A 15,755-nucleotide genomic window follows, 5' to 3' on the forward strand; every position below is an offset into this window, starting at 1 on the left:
ATTGCGGAAGCAGGTCTGAGAAGTCGTCGACCGACGATTGCGGAAGCGGGTCCGAGAAGTCGATCGACGACCGCTGCAGCGGGTCCGAGAAGTTGTCGAACGACGACCGCTGCAGCGGGTCCGAGAAGTTGTCGAACGACGACCGCTGCAGCGGGTCCGAGAAGTCGTCGAACGGCGACCGCTGCAGCGGGTCCGAGAAGTCGTCGGCTGACAATTGTGGCCGCGGGTCCGAGAAGTCGGCTGACAATCGTGGCCGCGGGTCCGAGAAGCCGTCGGCTGACAGTCGTGGCGGCAACGGGTCCGAGAAGTCGTCGGCTGACAATCGTGGCTGCAACGGGTCCGAGAAGTCGTCGACCGACGACTGCGGAAGCGGGTCTGAGAAGTCGTCGAGCGACGACTGCGGAAGCGGTTCGAGAAGTCGTCGGACGACGACCGCTGCAGCGGGTCCGAGAAGTCGCTGACCGAGGAGAACGGAACAAACGGCAGCGTGTCAGCAACACGTTGAGCAACAGAGGCAGCACTGGAAGCTGTTGATGTTTTCTTTTACAGGTTCGGAGATTCGCGCATACGACTTCCAAATTGATGTAATGTTCTGTATTTACTCTTACAGTGTGGCCGATCCATGATCGCTGACAAAAATCTACGACGAAATCATGCCGCCCACGATTTGCTCAGCGCTTCAATGGCGTGCTTGATGGCTCAAAAAGTAGACAGCAAGAGGCGCGCGCACATGTGAGAGGAGAATTTGCATCATTGCCAAAGGCAACTGTTCAGAAGACCAATGGCGCTCCCGCATTTGTGTCACGTGGTGCGTGCAGCCAGTCAGGCTTCAGTGTGGGACCTTTGGGACTTTGCTTTTTATGCGTTTCATTTTGCATACAGACGATGGCTGACACGGGAAACTTGAAGCTGGAGGAATGCTCTCTCAGACGAGACAAATATGGCGGCTCTCAGTTGTGCCGTAGCCATGTTACCGTGGCTTGAAAAACACGCTTTTTTCACAACTTCCGCGATATTATATGCCGCATTAGGTGACAAAACAATTTTTTTTAAGCACTTCTACGCGGTTTTTGAGAATGATATTTTGGAATTTGAGAGATAACAGGTTACGAAAATTGAAAATCTGATATTCAAAAATTCGCTTTTTGACCATTTTCGCAATTCGAAAGCCGCGTCCACCCTTGAAAACTGCGTCCCCTCTGAACAATATATTTTTGTCAATAGGACACAGCAACACACATGCACTTGGACATGTAACTGTAGAGTCAACAGGGGCAAAACATGTTTGCATGTTAATCTGGCATACTAGCGTGTCTCAATGAAAGAACTCAGCAGTGCTGGCTTGCATAGCAGATAGCACAAACTTAGCAGCTGCAACATGGTGCACAAAGAGGAAGAAGATGGTTGGTGCAAAAAGCCATAGGTTAATGTGGGAAGTTGCTAAACTCTTTCAAATGTGACCCATAGTCAAAGATTTGGTTGCTTCTTTCATGGATTTGAGGGTGACTAACATGTAGTTTCCCTTCCATTTGTTAAAATTGGATGCGATCTGGCGTGCATCAAAATTGGGTAAATACGGTGGCAACTCAAGCACAGGATACTGACCGCAGCAATGGAGGGCTTCTTGTTGTCGCCTGCTGGCGGGTGAGTGACGTCGGCACCGAGGAAAATGACTGGCTCGTTGAACACCTTGGGTCGGATGCTGGGCACTAAGATGGAGTTGATGCCACCCAGCTTGACATTAATCTTGAGGCACAGGTTGGACAAAGTCTGCGGGGACGTCTTGTTGACATTCTTGGCTTGGACGCACTGTGTGGCCATGCCCAGCACAGTGTCCCCAACTCGTTTGACTTCGGCGTAGACGGGCGTCTTGCCGGGAAGCACGACGACGACGAGCTGCAGCCCCTGGAAGGTGGACTTGAGGTATCGAAACATGGGCTCCACCTGGTCGGGTCCTGTGGCATACTTGCAGAAGCAGGGTTGGCCAATTATGGGCATGCCTGCGTCGTTGCTAATCTTTTGCAGCTGCTGAGTGAAGTTGCGCAGGGCGTCCTCGCGGCAGGTGCGCTGTGGTGCAAAGCAGGCGATGGCCCAGATGCGGATCTCGACACCCGTGTGGAACTGCTTGCCCCGCATGTCCCACACCCCCTGGTTGGGGATCGCCTGCTGCTTGGTCCGGCCGCCATACTGCAGCTTTGGCGGAGGCAGGATGCGGCCCCTCACCTCCATCATAGTGTTGCTGATGGACAGACCAAACTCCTGCACGTACGGGTCCGTGTTGAAGTCCGCTTTGCGCACCAGGTTGTTGATTTCGCGCTCCCGGTCTGGAGCAGACCGTGCAGTTGCCTGCACCAGAATTGAATGGCACACTGTAAAGCTTCTCTTTGGGCATCAGCCTCTTATTTTTAAAACATGCATGGCTCCTATTATGCTTCTCACCTTAATCATGGTGGATGTCTGCATGTCAGTGAGCTTCTTGATGCACCTCTGACCAGCCACGATGTTGCAGACCTCAAGGGGAAGATAGGTATGTTTGTGCTCCTGGCCCACTTGGAGGCAGGGAAGGTGCGGGTACCTGCACACACATGCTTACTGCCTTCAACTGACACAGCCCTGTGGAGAAATGCTGCACTTGTTCTAAGGCTGTCAATGATTATAAGATGAAGTGGTTGCTCAAGGGCCCAAGAAAAAGTTTGTACACCGATACAAGGTGCAGTCAGAAAATTTGTGAATTCCCATTTTTGAAAGCTGCCAAAAGCAAATGTGGAAGCAGATCATAACTACCATCATCTGGTGCATTGATGCTGTCCTTGTCCCTGATGCCCTCCCAAAGTTGTTGGTTCTCAGTGTGTGATTAGTAAAGGAGAGGCATGAGTCGCATACTGAACCTTGAAGAAGGACGACGGTGCACGAGGAAAGGAGAGTCACATAAGTGCACGCGCACTAGCCATGTAGACGCAAGAGATTGGTCGTAGAAAGACTAGTGGCAAGCGACACAAGCCAAAAAAAAAATATTCCAGAGGATGGGAAGGCACTGTGTGTTGGGACGCCAAGCTGCGAAGACATGGGAAACAAGCACCGCTATAGCGACGGGAACAGCATGACCGCCCGGTTCTGAGGATGTCGGCACGAAGAGCTCGCTCGGGAAGTGGTCGTCAACCTCTGAGATGGTCCCGAGTGAGGGTGCCCAGACTTGCCACATCCTGCACAGCAGTTCCTGGTGAACTTGCAGCTTCCCCACATCTCAATAGGAAGGGAGCAGCCCACACAAGTCAGCTGAGTGGTCGCGTCAGGGGGGGAGTCCTTGACGAGCGGGGCCTTAGCGAGGCCAAAAATTAAGACAAGTACCCAGACACCGGCAAATGCAGACGAGTAGATCGTCAAGCAGACGTGTGCAGACGACAATGACGGCGAGGAGGTACTACTTCGTTATAGCTTTGAGGGTGGCATCAGAACAGTAAAAATGTTCTACTATTGCGAGAGCGCACAGGAGTAACCACCGAGATGCCATTTTGGCTAAGGACAGTTTAAGGCTAAAGACTGAACTTGACTTGGATCAGTGTTAGTTACGGTATTGCTGTATAGCCAATTATTGGGTGCATGTATGTTTGTTTTTGGGAGTGAATTCTGAGTGTCAGATTTTTTGCCATTTTGTGTAGTATTAAAAAGAGTGTCGTGTTACCGCCGACTCGCATCACCCTTAATCACACCCTTGACCACAATATAATTTCGTGACACAGTGCCATCCAAGAAGTTCGTGAAAGAAGCTGCCCCACCCACTGGATTGGGTATGACTTCACAGGCATCAGCTGTACCCCGATCCACCCCAGAGTGCGATACACGCTTCAAACACCCAAGAGTGTCAAGGCCGTATCGTTGAAAGCCATCTACTTGTAGAGCAGATTCTCATGGATGATATGCCACATACATCATTTACCCGGTTTTAAAAATGATAGTCTGCGAGACTTTCATTATTATAGAATATTTGTAGAAACACGCTGCAATACTTAGCACAGTTCAAAGCGTGCCTGAATTGCATCCCAATCGAGTGCTTATTTCACCGCCAAGTGCTTGTCTGCAGGGTGAGGAAAGTCTGCGCCCAATATGCGGTGTAGCAGCATTCGGTGGAAATGCACAATGTGCCTAGCCGCAGCAATGGAACATCAACATCATGATGCTCAGCCTGACATTCTGAGGTGTTGGCAAATAAAATGGCAACAGTGCCCTATGCAATTGCTGCACCCGCACTAATGCATACAAAAAGGATTCGCAGTTTGAAGAGACCGCGGGATATGTGACGTGACGTCGTGCCTGCTTCACACTAGACTGTGCACATAAGCGGCGATTGGCCTGTTTCTTCAACACAGCAAATACAAGCATTTTGCAAGCAACGTGCACTTGTCCGCAAAGCTTCATGGTCCTGCACGACTATGCGTGGCACGCTTGGGATGTTGCCTAATACCGTTAAACTTGCTTATAACCAACCTCCATAGAGCAAGTTCCTCTAAATAACGAAGTTTTTTCTATTCCCCGCCGTTGCTCCAAAGAAGCACATGTACTTGCGACCTCTATATAACAAAGTAACAGCAGGAGACAACCTTGATGTAACGAATTTTCCCCACTGACAGTCTAAAAATTTTGCCCCGCATTGTGACAATTTGGTACGAGCATGCATTTTCCTTGGCTGCCCAGCCACGGATGAAAAGCGAAGCGGCAGCAGCGCGCCCGGCGCATTAGGCGAGAGCGAGCGCTTGTTATTGCACACGGGTGAGCGCAAGGTGGGCAAGCGGGTCTGCGCCCCATAAGTTGGCGTTGCGGCTGTTCTCACCGCCGCGGGCGCATGCGCAGGTGTCACATATGTGGGGACACGCTGCATATGGAGGGCACTTTATCAAATTTTCTGCGGTATCCATGTCTGTGTCAGTGTTGCTCGCTCTTCGTTTTCAGCCTTGTGCTCGCGTGCATAGTTTCAGTGCGCGAGCGTGGTGTGGGCCCCGATGATGTACAGCTTTGTTTTGTATTCTTTCTTTATTTCGATAGCAATTATATGGACAGTCGCTGCTGGTTTTTTGCCGTCGCCGCTGACGCCATCATTCATTGTATATGTATACATATCCATATTTATATGAAAACCCAAGAAAGAAAAAAGAAAGCCGCCTGCACTCGTCACCCAACTCGTCCGATGTGCCGATGCGCGCTTACCTACCAGGAATGGGAAGGGGGGGGGGGGGGGGTAGATGCTTGTGGTTGCGCTCATCCTTGAAAGAATGGCACGCCTTCGAATTTGACCGAAACGATTGTGTTTAGTTGCCGGGCGTACAAAGATTACTTCGCTTGCTGGACAAGCGCCAATTGCGGAAAGAGTGCGATTTTTAAATACAGCGAAATAACAATTGGGACACTTGTTAGTTCACACTCATATATGTACCTGTGAGTACGTTTTGTGCGTCGTTTTTTGTTTAAATAGCACGTTAGGTGTCAAGCGGTAAACTTTGTTAGTTCGCTCTCGTCCTGTGTATGTTTTCGTGCATCATTTGTGTGTAAGCAGCGAGCGCCCTGCACGTTGCGATCTGCTTGCCGCTCTCAACGTTACATTCCAAGTTATTGCTATGGCATTCATTGCTTCGCCCTTGCGGCGAAACTGTTTGGACAGTTTTGGACAACCCTGTTGTCACCACTGTGAGGATGTCAAATTAGGCGCTGATGGAAACTCTCCGAGACAACGGTGACGACGGATCTTCAAAGGTCGACTCGACGCATGCTTTCGTCTTGCGCCGTGCCGCGAGTTCACAAAACGGCTGTGAGCAAATATGACAGCTCCAAAGAGAATCGCTTTTTTCACACAGTCTTTTCACGTTGAAACCACACCGATACTTGCCGGGATAGCAAGCACGCCAGCAATAGTGACCGCCCTTAAAGGGCCCGTAAATCACCCAAAGGTCAAAGGTCAGGTGTGAGGAAATTGTGCACAAGTGTACAACGAACACAGAGCCGTCAGAAGTTTTCGAAACGGTGCAGTAATAGAAGAGTTAGACGCGTTTCATCACCGAAACAATGACAACCACACCTTTCACTCTCTCCTGCACTTCTCTCCGCTAGTATCTTTTCCCACGCCGCTTTGCCCTTCTCGTCGAGTGACCCTTTCAATCTCATGTGGCATACGTGATCGCTGATCCACTGCTTGGAACACCGTCTACTTACGGTTGCCGCGACTCTAACCCTCGACTCCGTCAGTTGCGCGCTTGTTGGCGAATCGCTGTTGTAGTAATTGTGCCGGTATGGAACCTGCGTTGCGCACATGCCTTCAAAGGATTGCCAACGCGATGGACCTATACCATGCCCTGCACGTATTACACGCACGCAGGCAACACGACGAACAACAGCAAGCAGTGCGGACAAATGCCCGCAGACTGACCGGAAGTCGAAGGCTCTTGCTCGACAACATATTTGGCATGTTGGGCTTGGTGCGCCAGAGATATGGCGCGGCGCATCACGTGAAAGAGGAATTGTTTCTTGGAGTTCATGGTGTGCCGGCGGCTCGTAGCACTGCCACGCACAGAATCGTTCACTGCGACAGCATTCTGCACACTATGCGCACAATTATTTGAAATGCTTGAAAATATATTGGGGGTGGTTCCCAAGCACTTTAATATACAAGTTCATTATTGCTACTAGAGCGACCCCCCCCCCCCCCCCTCCTGATATTGTTTCATGCTCGTTCAAGACGGGCGATTTACTTTCTGCTTGAGCATTCGATGGCAGTTCTAACACGCGGGAGACATTATCTGATGCACTTTCCAGGCGATAGGGATGGGCAGACTCATTTAATCTCTGCTTCAGCAGCGCTCCCGTGCTTTCACCCACTTCTCAAAGTTACCATGTTTTCCACCACTTCTCAAAGTTACCAGTTTCACCCACTTCTCAAAGTTTCTGGTGCAGTCGTCTCTCCTTGTAGAACTCTTTCCACTTACCCGACCGAATGGCGATCTACGAAAGGCTGTTTACAGTCAAAACAGCTTAAAAAGAATGGTTATGTCTGCACGTCTATGTTCGTCGCAGTGGCGTGGACAATAAGCCAAGGGACTGAGAACCCTCTGCGGATGCATATCCCACGTTCTCCCTGGTGCCTAATACCGCTGTTTCCACAATTTGTGGTCTGCCTGGCACCGCAGACCCATCACTGCAACAGACTACGAAATTGACTTCCACGTAAGACTCAACATCTTCGTGCTGTGCTGTGCGCGGTGTGCAGTGTTTTCTCCCTCACCATGGGGCGAACTGGACATGTTTCTTTCTCCTTTCGTAGATTGGGAAGGAGGCGCGTTTCACCTTCCCCTTTTGGTGGTGAAGATGGCAATTTTCATTGGACTGTCCTGGCCTCCATTGTTTTTTTTTCCTACAGGGAACCCTGGGAAGGACAGGAGATAAAAGACGCTCCCGACAGCTCTCACAAGCTCGCAGAAGCTCCCATCAAGCTTCAGTCGAGAGCTTCCATGACGCTGCTCTCATCATGTAATAACACGCTGCCTGTATATAATGTAATTAAAAGTTACTGTTAACAACTCCAGGCTCTTCTCCTCTAGAGATCTCCCCGAGACTCTGGCTGGCTCCGGTCCTCTGGGCAGAACCCTGACTACATTAGGTCCAATTTCAATTACCCTTGATGGTGAGGTGTTTTGGGAAGACATCTTTGACAAAAATTTCAAAAGAAGTGCATCGTACCACAATTCATAGATGTGTATTCAATAAGAAATGAGAAAACCAGCATGCGTCGGCCTTTTTCCAAGACGCATGGGAATCGCGAAGGTAAAAGCACTGTTCGAACCTGGCGACAGAAACAAGTTTTCCAACTATAGACCAATATCAATCCTGCCTATTTTTCCTATGTCTCGAAAAGCTGTTACATATAGGGATAAAGTCATTCTATAACAAATACAATCTACTTACGAATTTCCAATTTAGATTTAGAAAAGGTTGCTCAACTGAATTAGCATTATTATGTAAAAAAATAATTCTACAAGGCTTTGAAGAAATTTTAGCCTGGGCATATTCATCGATTTATCATCGGTTAGCCTAGGCATATTCATCCATTTTTCAAAGGCTGTTGATACCATAAATCATAGCATTTTACTAATAAAACTTGACATTTACGGTTTCAGGGGTGAATTTCTCAATTTTATGAAAATTTATCTGCAGTATAGGTATAAAACTGTTGTTATAGGCAATCACTACTCAATAAATTTACCAATATGTGCTGGAGTTCTGCAAGGAAGCATACTAGGATCACCATTCTTTAACATTTATATAAACTATATAACAAGTAGCAACACTACGGCGGGATTTATGTATGAAGACGACACCAGTTTATTTACGACTTCCAGAAAGGTTGGAGAGCTGATCAGTACTGCCAATGATACTCTACAATAAATAAACCAGTAGAGTTTATTAAACTGCCTAACTATTAATACAACCAAAACAAAAGACGCGCTTTTTCAACTGAAGAACAAAAAAACCGCAGCATATCCACGGAGTGAATGAATGATGATATGTGGGGCGAAGTGTTCGTCAGTCTGTACGTGCTTTCGTCCACCCAGTCGTTTTTGCTTCCGTCTGTTCATGCGTCCGTCCGTACGCATGTCTGTGCATCCATACCTCCGCGCGTCTCTCCATGCATCCATTCGTTCTTCTGTCTGTCCGTCCGTGCATCTGTTTGTGCAGCCGTCCCTCTGTCCGTACGTCCACCCCTCTGTGTGTGTTCGTCAGTCTATCTGTATGTCCATCCGTCCGTTCGTGTATCTAGTGAACACTGAAAGTACAGCCATCTCGCATCTTTTCATCATGTATTCATCATATATAAATGCCACCATCCAGCGGGCATTCTAAGGACTGCTCTTTCAGGTATGTGCCACAGAATGGGCCGACCCAAATCCTAAGGAGCTTCGCCCCTAAAATCAAATCACCCATGGATGTCAACCTCTGTGATGTGGTTTCAGTCAAAAGCTTAGGTGTCATTTTTCAGGAAAACATGTTATGGAATAAACATGTGAACATCACCAACAAGCCTGCTCGAGTTACTACAGGTATACTAGTGAGACTACAAATCTTGTTTTGCCATTAAAAATTAAGCTCTTACTTTACAATTCTGTTTTTATACTATATCAGCTACTGCCATATCGTATGGGGCAAAACGACCAGCTCAAACATCAAAGTTTTATTCCTGGTGCAATAGAAAGCTGTTCAAACAATTTCAAATTATCCATTTGATGCACACACTGATCCCATATTTGAACAGCTGGATGTTATGCCAATAAAGGCCGTGTGCAATACAATTTTGAAGAAAGATATTTTAGTGGAATGAAAATAGAATGGGTGTTCTAGAGGATGTCATGGCTAATGTCAAATTCAAGCATGTTCAGTACACATCAAGAAATAACGTGGTAGTTCAGTACACATCAAGAAATAACCTGGTATGTCCCACATTGTCAAACAAATTAATGAAAACAAATGGGACGCCACGTCTTGCCATCTTAACTCTCTTCACTAATTGTCATATTTCCTCTCTCGAAGGATGTGGATGTGTTGATTATACATCTCATTTTCAATGAACACGCATTTTATGTGTAAAGTACCTCGCGATGCGTGTTTGAACTTCTGCATATTCATTAGTGATTATTTATGCTTGTATGTTTATTATGCATATTCTTTGTTTATTATGTGTAAAGTGTAAAGTGCATAGTGCGGCATTTCAAATTCTTTACGTGGATCAGCTTAATCTTTCAGATACAAGTGTTTTTTTATTGTGCATTTTAATTTTTTTAATTTTTCCTGAAAGCTCCACAAGCACACTTCTTTGGATTGACTTATGTTCAGCCATGTTTTTATGCACATAGTACTTTTATTCCTGTACATTACCCTTTTAATGCATTGTAATTTTTTGTTTACCGTCCACTGATCATTGCCAAAAAAAGGGACACAGACCTTAACAAACCGCGATGTGGCTTTTTGTTTGTGTTCCTGTTATCTGTACCGTATATAGATGCGAAGTTCTGTTCAGTTCAGCTGCAGACTCGAATTACAGTTATGGGCAGTCTAATCGGCACGTGATGCAACAGAGACTTGTTCTTTTTGTTCCAACTTGGAAGCAGCCGACAACGTGCTAAAGCACATTCCAAAGGACCCAATAAAGTTAAAGTTCGCTCATCTATGCATCCATCAATTAAATTAGTTGCTGGTGACTTATTTTGAGAAATGCAAGCTGTAGTGACTGGGCAAATTTGCCTGGGCCAAAGCCATCCAACTCAGGGTGAAGATGAGCAGAGGAGCCTGAGCTAATATCAGGAACATTTATTTACAGCATTTCACATGTTGAAAATAGCAATCTTGAAGCGTCTTGCACTCGCGTTTTGAAGCCTGGGTCTTTCCAAGATTCCCTGCAGGAGGAAACAAAAGAGTCCACGGCAGTCTGATGAAGTAGTTTTCATCTCCGTCCCCGAAAGGGGAAGATGAAGCACCTCCTTCTTGCAAACCCAGGAAAAAGGGAAGAGGCACGCCCAGATTGTGCCATAGCAAGGGAGAAGCGCGACACCATACACAATGCGATTATATGGCACGACACAGCACAGTGAATTGACGTAGGGTCCCACGTGCAGTCTTGACTCATCAACCTGGTGGCGGTGCCGGGCAGGCTGCTGCATGTGTGAAATGAAGATAAGAAGGCCCCACAGAATGTGGGAAATGTCCCAGAAGACGGACCCCAGCGCTTGGCTCATTGCTCGGTGCACCTTGATGAACAACGCAGCACAAAGGCGACCACCTTTTTGTAAGCAACTCAAATTGCAAATAGCTTTTCCTAAGTTAGCAGACAGTCGGGTGTGTCCAAAGAGGCTTTGGCGAGAAAAGCTGCTGGCCAAGAAGGATTCGCGGTGTTGTCGCCGCTTCTGGACAACTTTGGGAGCACTACAAAGCCGTAACTAATCAAAGTAGATTTAACCAAAACAATCCCATGCGTCCACCCAGCGGCAAGACACGGAGGCCGATAACGACATCCCGTACACCGCCGGGAAAAGACCCGCAGAGGAGCAGCCCAACGCTGCACCTTGAAGAGGCCTGTCAGCACAGCAGCTCTGGAATGCCTCTGGCTCAGATTTTTCTTTTTCGCCAAATAGCGATCAGCAGGCTCGTAAGTGGCACTCTCGGTTGAAGAGGTCTCCGCAGGTCGAAGGCTGGGACTCACATTAGTGATCAAATCCGCACAGTAGTTGAGCATCGACAAGGTGGGCATACACTCGCCCCTCCCCAAGATAAGCCCGGCTACGGAACTCTTTGATGTAATTCCATATTTGAACCCGTTATCGGTAGAAAAGCAGCCACACAAGAATGTTGCCAAAACGACCCTAAACAGAGCAATATAGTTGCTCCCCTAACATTTTGTAGACTTCTGCTTTAATACAATCTCTCAAGATGCATATCTCTTAGCTTTGAGCGAAATGGCAAGTGAAAAGTTCAACAAACAAATGATATTTCCTTTCTCAATGCCTGCATTCAACAGACTTATGATGCAGTAAATGTAAAAAACAAAAATAAATACGGATTTTGGTAGGTGAAATGGCAAGTTGGCTGATGGGCAGTCAACAGCTATGAAGAAGCGTTCCAGAATACTTAAAACGCAACAGCTACGAACAAGCACTCCAGAATATTTATAAACAAGTGGAATGCACCTAAGCCAAAAAGTGCTGTCTCTTTCAAAGTTTTGTTTGGCAACAGGAAAAGGCACAAAAGGCCTCCCATTATTTATACTGGCTACACACCAACAGCGAGCAAAGGCGCATGTGCAACATACAAGCCAGGACATGTAGAACTGCCAGTTTCTAGATAAACAAAAAGAAACTTCTTAATTCGAGTGTAGCAGAGTGGTGGAAAAGGGCAAAGGAGTTGTGATAAAGTGAGAAGACGGGAGCTTATGGCGGGAAGAACACCTTGACAAGGAAGGCTACGATACGTGCAACTCCTGCGTAGGAAAACATGGGAAAGTGGCCAGCGCACACAGAGGTCAAGAAAACCGACTTTAATGTTCGCGATTCATTCCGTGTGCAGCTGTTTTTAGGCTTCCGCACATGCTCAGCCAAGTGCAAAGTGAGTGAGAACAGGTCATTAACATGGAACGAATCGCAAATTATCAAAGTTGGTGGGCAGCGCAAGCGCTGGAACGATACGACACTGATCCAGACAAGATGCAGACGCAGAGGATTGGGTACAGCTGGCAGCCAACGATGCTGGCAGATGGTCTGGTCACTCTAGGCCGGCGACACCAACGATAGCGATCAAAAACGAAGGAGAGACTAGCCAGTCGACCGGTCTTCGAAAAATCGGTGGCAGTGTGAAAACACAGGCCTCGTCTGGCAATGCAGGACGCTCAGAATAGCGGGAGGACAAAGGACGAAGGGGTGCATAACAAAAAATTGGTTCTAAATCTGCATGGTACATCGCAAATGTCGTCGAAAGACGATAGTCTTGCGTCTGGATAGAGTGAAAAAAAACGTTTATTTGATGTTCTGCGCAAGAAAATCGGTGAATGGAGACGCTGGAGACGCTGCGTTAGAGTGCCTCGAGCGTGTAGCGGAGGCGAACGAGCGCATCGAGGATGGATGGATGGATGGATGGATGGATGTATATGGCTGTACCCTTCAGATCGGACGATGGCTAGCGCCACCAAGCCGTAATACTTAATGAACAAAAAACTACGATTTATTTTTTTCCCCTAAATAGTGAGCTTGAGGATCCGTACTTTGCAGTGAAGGGTTTAATTTTCACTCGTGCCTTGACTTTAGTCACCAATCAGATAACCTCCTTCTAGTTAATTCTACCCGCTTAAAGTCTATTTTGCCCTCACTGACCCTAAACCCCAGTTCTTTGAAAAACTCTGCGCCATCATTCGGAACTATAGGGTGAAGCCCTTTACAGAACATTATCAAGTGTTCCGCAGTTTCTTCTTCCTCTCCACATGCACTACATACCGTGTCTACCTCTTCGTATTTGGCCAGATATGTCTTGGTTCGCAATACTCCCATCCTGGCCTCAAACAGTAGAGAACTACCCCGAGTATTATCATAGATCCTTTCCTTGGCAATTTCCTGCTTAAAAGTTCCATAGACCTCCAGTGCAGACTTCTTAATCATGCCAATTCTCCACATATCGGTCTCGGCTTCCTTCACCTTCTTCTTAACCGATAATTCTTTTTGGTTTGGCCCCCTGCTGTTTTCCAAGTATTTACCAGTCAATTTTCTGGTTCGCTTCCGCCATTTCGTATCGACATTTTTCATGTACAAGCAGCTGAATACCTTCCTAGCCCAACGCTCCTCCCCCTTTTCTCTCAATCGCTTCTCAAATTTTATCTTGCTGCTAGCTTCCCTGCCTTCAAGCACGTTAGACACAAGCGCCATCTGGCAGTTATCTTCGAAAACGAACGCATGCAGCCCGTGGAGAAAAATCCGCGCCAGTCTCGGAGATGATAAGGTGCAGAACGCAAAGCAACGGGCAGGTGCCACTACCGTGACGTCGTAGCAAAGCGTTGGAAACACCTTAGTGAGCATCGCGTTGCATTGTCAGCGCAGCGCGATAAACACTACAGCCCTTAAGAGTTACTTGTGTGTGCCTCTTCTAGTATAAAGGCAGACATACAAAACATAGACGTGTTGTTGTGGCGCCTCAGATATGCACAATAATTGCTTTTTAATTGACAATCGCACAACTATGAACGCTAGACCTTGAGCAATATTAATAGGCGCTGCAGATGGGGTTGGCCGTTTGGTGCTGTTTGAGGTATCGTTAGGGCGGAAGAACAGACAAATGTACAGACAGACCAAAATTTTTTCGCCGAAGGTTCCCAAGAATTGGGAGAGCGTCAACTAGAGGACTACAGAGGCAGAGTTGGGGTTTAAATAAAAAATCACAGCAAGAAATTGGAACATCATGCGAAGAATGGCAAGCAGATTGAAATGTGCCCTGCATTGCTCACGCACAAATGACACATGAAACGTATTCACAAGTATAGATGAACACGACGCAAAGAAGTGTCTCATTTGTTACTTCGCAGTCTCTGAAAAGCACACCCTTTTCGCAAACGGAGATTGTGCAGCGAGTGCAGCAACCATTGTGCAACCGGTCTACAACATAATCGTTCCGTGAAAGCCCAAGCCATACGGTTTTCCCCACCGTGGGGCAAAGTACGCCCAAGAGATCAATGCACAAGCGCGCCGCGTCGTTGCGTCCTCACTATATGTCGAAGGCGCTCATTGCGCCATCTTGCTAGTAAAGCTAAAAACACGACAGTTCCCACGAGATAGGCATTGCCGGCGGTAAGCGGTAAATATAAATAGCTTGCCATTTCAATGTTGAAGGAAATGCTCCTTCGTGGCTCAGTGGCTAACGCCACGCACTCAAAAGCAAGAGGTCAGACATTCGATTCCATGCGCCAGAGTCTTTTTTTTGGGCTATTTTTCTTTCTTGCGTTTTCATATATATATAGATACGTATATATATATATACAGCAAATGACTGTGGTCGTCAATGCCAACAACAGTGGCAAGATCCAGCCGAGTGTCCAGATAATTGTCATCACAATAAAAATCTATGGGCACCTCGCGGATGGCTTATCAGTGGTTGAATTCGCCGAAGCACCAACTTCGTTCACTGTAACCGATTAGGGGTGCTCAGAGAAGTTCATTGCAAGTAGAATTTTGTGCCACTGAAATAAGGTATACTTCCATCGTCATGCGGGTAACATTCATTTTAAGCTAAAGTTCATTTTAGGTGAGGTTAATATATGTGGGCTCCCAAAGGTTTACATGAAGATGGTATTACATGTGGGGGACATATATCGCTTACATGTTAGGCATGTAAATTGGAAAAAAATATTGCAAGCTAACTTGAGTGAAACAAAGCACAAAAATAATTTTCAAACAAATACAATATGAAACAGTAATCAGATTCCCCCAAAAACCACCTCAAATGACAAAAAAAGGTTATCACGGTACAGTGGAACTTCAATTATGTTTCCTGGTTTCGAGACCACCCGCATTTTACGACGAATCAGTTTGGTCCCAGCAAAAATAATATATTAAAAACTTTGGTTTATAACACAGTTTTTTATGCCAACCTTGCAAATTTACAACCTTATGCCAATCTTACAACTTTCATATTCCGTCTGAAAGAAAAAAAACATTTACTCAAGTCAAACATTAACCAAATATTAACGAGTGCGAAATATGAATTTGCATTCCCATAGTCTTACGAGAAAATTAGGGAGTGAGACAAGATGTCTTCTTAGAATGAGTGAATGAATAAACATTATTTGAAGTCTGACAGTTTCCCCCGGGCGAGGTGGGGGAAGAAAAATTCAACCCCTGCCCTTCCCACCCTCCGTCGATTATGATGACGGTACTTCAAGTGACCGCTCGAGACGCTTAGACCCTGGCAGCATCTTCGGCTTGTCGGATGGTCCAACGCTGGTGGGCCAGCTACTACAATCTCAATCACACGTGTACATATCTGGGGTCGTCACCTAGTAAAGCTCTATCCACACAGAGTAAGTTCAGTAGGCCGAAAAGCTGATATTTTACAATTTTGGTCCGTGGAAACAGAGCTGACCTGCCTTTGTCGCAATCGCAGTCACAAGATTGCGCGCACAATGGCACGGCACAGCAGTTTTCACCATGCAAAATTACTTTCCCTGGAAGTCAACGTTCATGATAACAGCG

At 46.8% G+C, this 15,755-nt stretch overlaps 1 protein-coding gene across 1 annotated transcript in view; it reads right to left on the reverse strand.

Moving 5' to 3' along the window:
* Positions 1–15,755, reverse strand: part of AGO1 (protein argonaute-1) — a 184,763-nt gene that overhangs the window by 105,153 nt on the left and 63,855 nt on the right. Inside the window, exons 6-7 of the mRNA XM_037424376.2 lie at positions 2,440–2,575; positions 1,606–2,346 (exon numbers count right to left, since the gene is read on the reverse strand). Coding sequence (XP_037280273.1) covers positions 1,606–2,346; positions 2,440–2,575 — 877 coding nt within the window. The remainder of the gene's footprint in view (positions 1–1,605; positions 2,347–2,439; positions 2,576–15,755) is intronic.

This window comes from Rhipicephalus microplus, chromosome 5 (genome assembly GCF_043290135.1).
Source record: "Rhipicephalus microplus isolate Deutch F79 chromosome 5, USDA_Rmic, whole genome shotgun sequence".
NCBI lineage: Eukaryota > Metazoa > Arthropoda > Arachnida > Ixodida > Ixodidae > Rhipicephalus > Rhipicephalus microplus.